General features: G+C 47.4%; 2 protein-coding genes across 4 annotated transcripts in view; one reads left to right on the forward strand and one right to left on the reverse strand.

The window, feature by feature from the left end:
* Nucleotides 1–3,239, forward strand: part of MED19 (mediator complex subunit 19) — an 8,949-nt gene extending 5,710 nt beyond the window's left edge. The window contains exons 2-5 of the mRNA XM_004714911.4: nucleotides 1,668–1,924; nucleotides 2,109–2,205; nucleotides 2,514–2,608; nucleotides 2,808–3,239. Of these exons, the coding sequence (XP_004714968.3) occupies nucleotides 1,668–1,924; nucleotides 2,109–2,205; nucleotides 2,514–2,608; nucleotides 2,808–2,876 (518 nt within the window). The 3' untranslated portion in view covers nucleotides 2,877–3,239. The remainder of the gene's footprint in view (nucleotides 1–1,667; nucleotides 1,925–2,108; nucleotides 2,206–2,513; nucleotides 2,609–2,807) is intronic.
* Nucleotides 3,240–4,576: 1,337 nt separating this feature from the next.
* Nucleotides 4,577–7,272, reverse strand: part of ZDHHC5 (zinc finger DHHC-type palmitoyltransferase 5) — a 27,960-nt gene continuing 25,264 nt past the window's right edge. For all 3 annotated transcript variants that reach the window (XM_045297031.1, XM_004714910.3, XM_045297030.1), the window contains exons 11-12: nucleotides 6,148–7,007; nucleotides 4,577–5,828 (exon numbers count right to left, since the gene is read on the reverse strand). In XM_045297031.1, the coding sequence (XP_045152966.1) occupies nucleotides 5,663–5,828; nucleotides 6,148–7,007 (1,026 nt within the window). In that variant the 3' untranslated portion in view covers nucleotides 4,577–5,662. The remainder of the gene's footprint in view (nucleotides 5,829–6,147; nucleotides 7,008–7,272) is intronic.

Genomic DNA, 7,272 nt, shown 5'->3' on the forward strand with positions numbered 1-7,272 from the left:
ATCGATTGTGATAAGAGTTGTATGAGCCCCTAATAAAATGATTTTTTTTAAAAAGTCAGCAGGAAATTGAGTGAACACACAGGTTAAAGAGAGTTTTTGTTTTTAAAGCACAAAGTGTCTTCTTGCCTGTGTATTAAATATAACCACTTGGAAAGAGAACTGGTGGAAGGTGAGGGTGATGAGGATATTATAATGGCAGGAGGTGGCACCCAAAGAGCTATGTAAACAGGTTCTGTGTCACTGTGTCTCCTGCCTCTGCCCACTCATCTAAGAAGTTTGGCTATGAAGGAAGGCCTAGTAGATACCAGTTAAGCACCTTGTGTGCAATTGACTGCCAACCTAAAGGATGTCAGTAATCCCACCAAGCAGTTACATGGAAGAAAAAAAGCCTGGCATCTGCTTCTGTAAAGATCGAAACTCACCTGCTGCCATCAAGTCAGTTCTGACCCCCTCTATAGGGTAGGGTAGAGCTGCCCCTTTGGGTTTCCAAAACTAGATCTTTACAGGAGTAGAAAGACTCAGCTTTCTCCCACAGAGCAACTGGTAAATGTGAACTCCTGGCCTTGTGGTTTAGCAGCTCAACCCCATTACAGCCATGAAGCCTCAGTGGAGCAGATCTACTCCAATATGTGGGGTTGCCAGGAGTCAGGGCCCAACTCCAGGCCCGAACAACAGTGTGTGTTCTGCTGGTAACCAGCAGCAAGAGCACGATCGTGACACTGTCTCTCCGTCAAGTGGCTCAGTCAGCAGCATGAGTTTCCTTCCCCAAGTCAGTGATGATGAACCAACCCACTGTGTCATTTGTACCCTCCATGTTCATCTTCACTCTGTACTTCAAGCTCCGTTCCCAATGACCACAATAAGGGGTCGTTTTTGGGTTTCCCGGTGTGTTTACAGTAAACACCGGGGTAAGAGTTACAGCCTCAGAAACTCAAAGGGGCAGATCTACTCTGCCCTCTAGCGTTGCTACGAGGAGTCGGCATCCACTCGGTGCCACTGAGGGCAATGAGGCACCACCTAAGAGTTAACTCAGTCTGGTGAAGGCCAGGTAGAATGGAGCCTTTTCCTTGGGTTACAGTACTTTGCTACAATGCCCTGTTTGGATTCCTGCCTGTTTTCTGTCCTTCCCATGCCAGCCTACCATTCTGTAGTTTGTACTACAGGCAGTGCCCAGGTTACAAATAAGTTCCATTTCTAAGCTTATTTTTGAGTCAAATTTGTAGGTGAGTCAGAACAGTTAAGTACGGTTTATATCTAATGTCATATGTATGTCTTAATATATAATCTATCATATGCTTTTACATGCATAAAAAATGTATTGAAACACACCCATTCACCAAAACATCCCTAACATGACATGGTAGCAGCAATATGAATGCACTGATTTCAGCTGCAAAGTAGCTCTCCTCTGTCATTATGAGCCATTGTAAGTGCCTTGAGTTTTTAATAGGCTTTACAGGGTTTTAGTAGTTTGTTACATCAGTTAGTATTTATTGTTGCTCTAGGTTTTTTTACTTTAAAAATAAATTTTTAAGCTTCTAAGTTTCACTTAAAACAGCCCTTATGTACTTTAAAAATAGTCCTTCACTTTGGATCAGTGACTTAAAATTTTTAATTCGCTATTCAGGAACTAATCATTGTGCTATTATTCTCCCTGTGTCCTTTAGGAAACACTGAGCTAACAGGTAGCACCAATTTGATTACACACTACAACCTGGAACACGCCTATAATAAATTCTGTGGAAAGAAGGTGAAGGAGAAGCTCAGTAACTTCCTGCCTGACCTGCCAGGAATGATTGATCTGCCTGGTTCCCACGATAACAGCAGCCTCCGCTCCCTCATTGAAAAGCCCCCGATTCTTGGTGGCTCTTTTAATCCCATCACAGGGACCATGCTGGCTGGCTTTCGTCTCCATACTGGCCCGGTAAGTCCACTCTTGGGGAAGATGAAGGCAAATGGGGAAGCTTACAAGGAATAAAGGTGTTAGGCTTCCCATTCTGCGTCTGTTTCCTATGTCTGTTCCTTCGTAACTTCCTGAGCAGAATAGATGATGGATGTAGGGGATTTCCTCCCTCAACTCATGTGGATCTTCCTTTTGTTTCCTTCAGTTGCCAGAACAGTGTCGTCTGATGCACATTCAACCTCCCAAGAAGAAGAATAAGCACAAACACAAACAGAGCCGAACCCAGGATCCTGTCCCCCCAGGTAAGAAGTGCTTCCATTCATAGCCAGTCAGCCTGACCTGGAATTTGGGTCAAAATTCCATAGCTAACAGCAGTTGAGTTCCTCACAGATCCCTGGGCTCTGAGATTCTCTTCAACAAAACACTGAGGTACAGGGTCCTTAGGCAAGTAGAAGTTTGTGACAGGGCCTTTACCTGCATCTCTGTATCCTTTCTGGCTAGTTGGAGAAAAGCACTTGCCCATGACTTAGGGTTGCATGTAGTCTTGAGACTATGTAGCAGTAGTGGATTTTGAGCTCTCCACATGATGGGCACCTAATGTCTCCTACAGAAACCCCATCTGATTCAGATCACAAAAAGAAGAAAAAGAAAAAAGAGGAGGATCCTGAACGGAAAAGAAAAAAGAAAGAAAAGAAGAAAAAGAAGGTAGGAGTTCATTACTACAGCTTAAAGAAGTTCTCTCCCCTCCATATTAAGTAGGGTTCAGGACCTCTACCTCAGGGTGGAACGGGGATAGAAAACCCAGGATAGTTTGCAGGGTTCCTTCACCCCCTTCCCCTAAAGCCCTGGTCAAGACCCCTAGATCCCAGGTGTTCTCTTACCCTTTCTTTTCCTTCTTTCCCAGAATCGACACAGTCCAGACCACCCAGGTATGGGCAGTTCCCAGGCCAGCAGCAGCAGCAGCCTCCGCTAATAGGACTGCTGGACTCTGCCAAGAGGCATTTCCTGCTGTACTGAACCTGCTGCCAGAAGCTGCCACCACCTGAGAGCATCCCCACTTGGCTGAGGCCAAGGCCAGTCCCTGCTGGGCTCAGCAGAACTTCACGTACTAGAAAAGGGACATGCTTTTATGAGGCTCGCCTGGCGCCTGGCTCTCTTGTGGACAACTCTTCCTCTCCCAGGAAACTTTCATTCCATCTCTTTTGTACAGTTTATGGAATCTAGGGTTTGCTCTGGTTTGTTAAAAAGGTTTTTCTTGGAGGTGAAAAGTATTTACCAAACTGGCTGAGTGTGGCTGCTTATTAAAAATACCTTTCTATAAGGATCTGCCTTTCAACCCAGGCATTAAGTTCTGAAGGGATTTGGTCGTCATCAGCAGGCAAGGAAAGCAGCAGATTGGGAACATGGTCCAAACGTAATTCCTCCAGGATGAGGAGGGGCTGGCTGATACGTTCTGCACAGCAGAGAAGATCATGATGTGGATAGAGCTCAGCTTCACCCAAGGACCAAGCACCTGGGATCCAACAGGTGCAGCCGTGTTTTGAGCCCATCTAGTGCTGAAACAATGGCCTGTACACTTCAGCAAGGTTGGTTCTCAAATCTGAAACCAGTGATCAATGGGTAGGAATCTGAAGTCTGACCAGCCTCCTCCCTTAGTGAAGACCATGAAATGGCCTGGCTGATGTGAAAAACTTCTAAGACAAGCGGCCTAAACCAAAAAAATGTAAGATAGTAATCCCTTTAGGTTTTGCAGTAGACTAGTTAGCTGAAGGGGCCTCAGTGGCTTATGAATTTAGCTGTTAACCACAAGATCAGCTTTTTGAACAAGGAAGATGAGGCTTTCTGCTCCTGTACAAAGATGTACAGCCTTGCAAACCCAATTGGGGCAGTTCTACCCTGCCTCATAGGGTTACTATGGGTCAGAAGCAACTCAATGGCATTGAGTTTGATTTACTTTTTAGTTCACTGAAAACTTCTGAGAAAATGAATTGCTATCACGTGGCTTCAACTATGACGCAAGACCTACTGAGCCAAGGGGCCTTTCTAGATCCATAGGCTCATAGACTGTCATTGCAAGATGTTCCATTAAAGAGTGAAAAAAAACCACTGGGTTCTGGTAGGTCTCTGGGTTTGCATGGCCTCTTTCTTTAAGTAGGAAATCCAACTGCAATGCCACACCAGCTTTTAAATAGGCTTGCCACTCCCTCACTTTTGGCTACATAAAGATGACCTGGTAGGGGATCCCTGATGGTGTAGTGGTTTTGCAGTGGGCTTTCTACTCCCATAAAGAATTCCAGTCTGGGAAACCCAGAGAGGCAGTTCTACCCTCTCCTATAGGTTTGCCATGAATTGGAATCGACTCAACGGCAGTGTGTTTGGTTTACTTTGTAAAGACAAAAAGGATTCTTCTTAAGGAGTAATTGTGGCACAAATCAAGTTACATAAGCTTGGGGGTGACAAGAAGGGCAGGTGGTTGAAAGATTTTTTCAGGCACTTCTGAATGGAATCATCTAAATTAAGAGCAGGGCCTGTTGTTTCAGGTGGCTCGTTTCACAACAGTCCTGCCTGGAGCTGAGCAGGGACCAGAGGAGCTTGTGTGCTTACCTGGTGACTTCCCACCAGTGGTCAGTCACCCTGCCTGAACCAGACAAAACAACACAAGTCAGGGGGAGCTGGTTAGATCAGGATTTCTTTTTATTCCTTGTTGGTTTAAAATGGCTAGTCAGAATAAAAAATAAAAGGGCCTCTGTCTAGAGGCTGGGGTCTCCCCTTGTTGAGGTTAGAACCCAGGTATCCCCTCTATCCAGCACCATACTAAGGTGGGCGAAGGGTCACCCCCAAAGACGACAATCGGAGGGGCCTAGGCCTGCCACTCCTCTCTATCCCGTTTTTGGCATGTGATGAAAAATATTGCTTTTTGGATTCTTTCCCAAACTGGATTTTAAAAGAATATAACTGAGTTGGGGGGGGGGGGGCTTTGAGGGGCTAGTTAGAAATCCACCCTAAACCTTTTCCTCCCGAGAAGGGGGAATAATTCAGGATTGTTTCTTGAGCTAGGTCAACCTCTTCATGATCTTCCCCCACCATCATCATGGGCTGTGACCCTTTTACCTGGAGAAACTAAGTGCCAATGAGCCTAGAAAACTACCTTTCTTCTCCCAAGTCCCCAGGCAGGCTCACCTCATGGGCTTCATTCCTGATCACTTAGCACCAACAGCAGGGGGTGCCATTTCTTTAGTTAAGAGGGAATTGTGGGAGGAAAAGGAAGACATGTCTCCCCTCCTTTCCTGCTGGTCTGAAAAGTGGGAATAGACCCCTCTTTATGCATATCCCTCCCTCATTTTCCCATCCCAGGATAGATATAGAATTTCTTTGATATTTATAATATATATATGTATATATATATGTACACACACACCTGGTAACGCAGAAGAGGAAAAAATAGAATCCGTAACAATAATAAAAAAAATTATTTCTGATTTAAAAATGATCTGGTTCCCTCCAGGGCGAGCAATTGCACAAATGTCCACTGAGTCTGGTCCAGGGGTTAAAGAAGGACAGGCCTTAAAAGGTGAAAGGGGCTGCTGCCCCAGTCTCAAGACTTCCCCAGCCCCACTGCATTTTGTAAAAGCTCTTCATCCTCTTGGGATCGGTAGTTTAGAAATGTCCATGCAGGGGAGGGGAGCCCTTAAGGGAAGGAAGGTGGCCACCTGGAGCCCTCTGATGGCAGGCGCAGAGGCACTGGGAGGGCCAGAGGGCTCACACTGAAATCTCATAGGTGGTGCCTCCCACGCCTGACACTTTCTTGACTCCTCCTCGTGTGGGGCTACTGAGAGGTGGCTGGCCTGGACCAGGGGAAGCTGAGCCTATACTCTTGGGCTGCCCATTGGATTTGCTATAGGCGGTCTTGAGCTGTACTTCATCTCTAGGAAGAAAAGAAGAAACCGGCATCAGGAAATGGGAGAGTCACAGACAAGCGTTCTGACTCAAAACATTACAAAAAAAAAAAATCTTACATCTTGAAAACATACCCAATTCCTGGTCCCCCTCATTTACAAATCTCACAGCAGCTATCTCTTATACTTTCAGGAAGGCAATATTAAAGTGAAAGTGTTCATCCTCAATGTATTACTGGAAGAGCCCACAAGGGTAGCTGGAGCAAGACAGTGGCACTAAAGAACTATCAAAATGCAGGCCCACCCACGCTGGAGTGCTCAGGAAGCCAGGATGGTACCAGTACTTACTTGGGTGTCAGTAACGGCTGCAAGGCCACTTCTTCCGTCTCAGGGACACCAGGTGGGACTTTTTGGCTGCTGTAAGATATAGATCGGCCCAGGTATGGGGCATGTGGGCCTGGTTCAGGGGAACCCAGTCCCCGGGCCCTTAGCCCATCTGGCTTGCCGAAACGGGGGGCAGTTGGGCGGCCCAGTGGAGTCTTGCCCAAAGGTGATCGCTTCGAATCCTCTGAAGAGGAACTAGTACGAGGGGCATGGCCTGAGCCTGGTGTTGACTGAATGCCGGAGTCCCCCACGCCTGGTTCTTCCTCACGGCCTTGGAGTGGCGGTGACTGGCGCAACAGCTTCTCTCGTTCCTGGAGGGAGGCCACAATGTGGCGTGACAGATTGTCGTACCGGACAGGTGAGGGCTCTCGGTGTGATGGGCCAGTTGGCACCAACCGTGGGTGCCTGTCGGCTTCCCGCTGCTGGGCCAGCCGGGCTGACAAGAAGGGAGAGGTGTAGCCTAAGGGTGGCTCCGGCTCAGGCCCTGCCTGCACTGACTCAAAGTCAGGGCTGTCTGAGGGTGTGAGCAGGCTGTCGTAGGACAGGCTCCCATTGCGGGTCTGGTTGGCCAGGCTCTTGTAAGAGGTGGAGGTTGTCCCCTCCGAGCGGATGGATTGCAACTGGCCCAGCTCAAATCCAGTGCCTTGGGCTGACTTGAGGCTGGAGGAGCGTGAACCACTCGAGAGTGGATCGAAGTGAAAGCTTTTGCCAAAAGTGGGTGAGCGGAAGCTCTCTGGCTCCAAGCTGGGCTCTGAACGGTAGCTGGGATGGCGGCTGCTCTCTGCAATTGAGGTTGGCTCCTTCAAGCTGTCCCCACGACTCAACTGAGGGAGAGAGTAATGCCAATCAAAAACATGACATTTAGAACTTTCATATGCATTACCTTACTTAGGCTCTAGAATAATCTGGGCTAGAAAATAAATCACACCTCATCTTACAATGCAGAAAATGAGGCTGGGAGAGACTAACTTGCCCCTGGTTGTAGAGCAAGGCTTTGAACTCAGGCCTGACATTCATCATTGCTTTTATTTATGCCATTCCTCTTCTCTTCCCTCCCCTCTCTCTCTGAGGAAGGACACACTTCAGTCC

The sequence above is a fragment of the Echinops telfairi genome, unplaced genomic scaffold, assembly GCF_000313985.2.
Source record: "Echinops telfairi isolate 266 unplaced genomic scaffold, ASM31398v2 ScPeMD7_7416;HRSCAF=8454, whole genome shotgun sequence".
Taxonomy (NCBI): domain Eukaryota; kingdom Metazoa; phylum Chordata; class Mammalia; order Afrosoricida; family Tenrecidae; genus Echinops; species Echinops telfairi.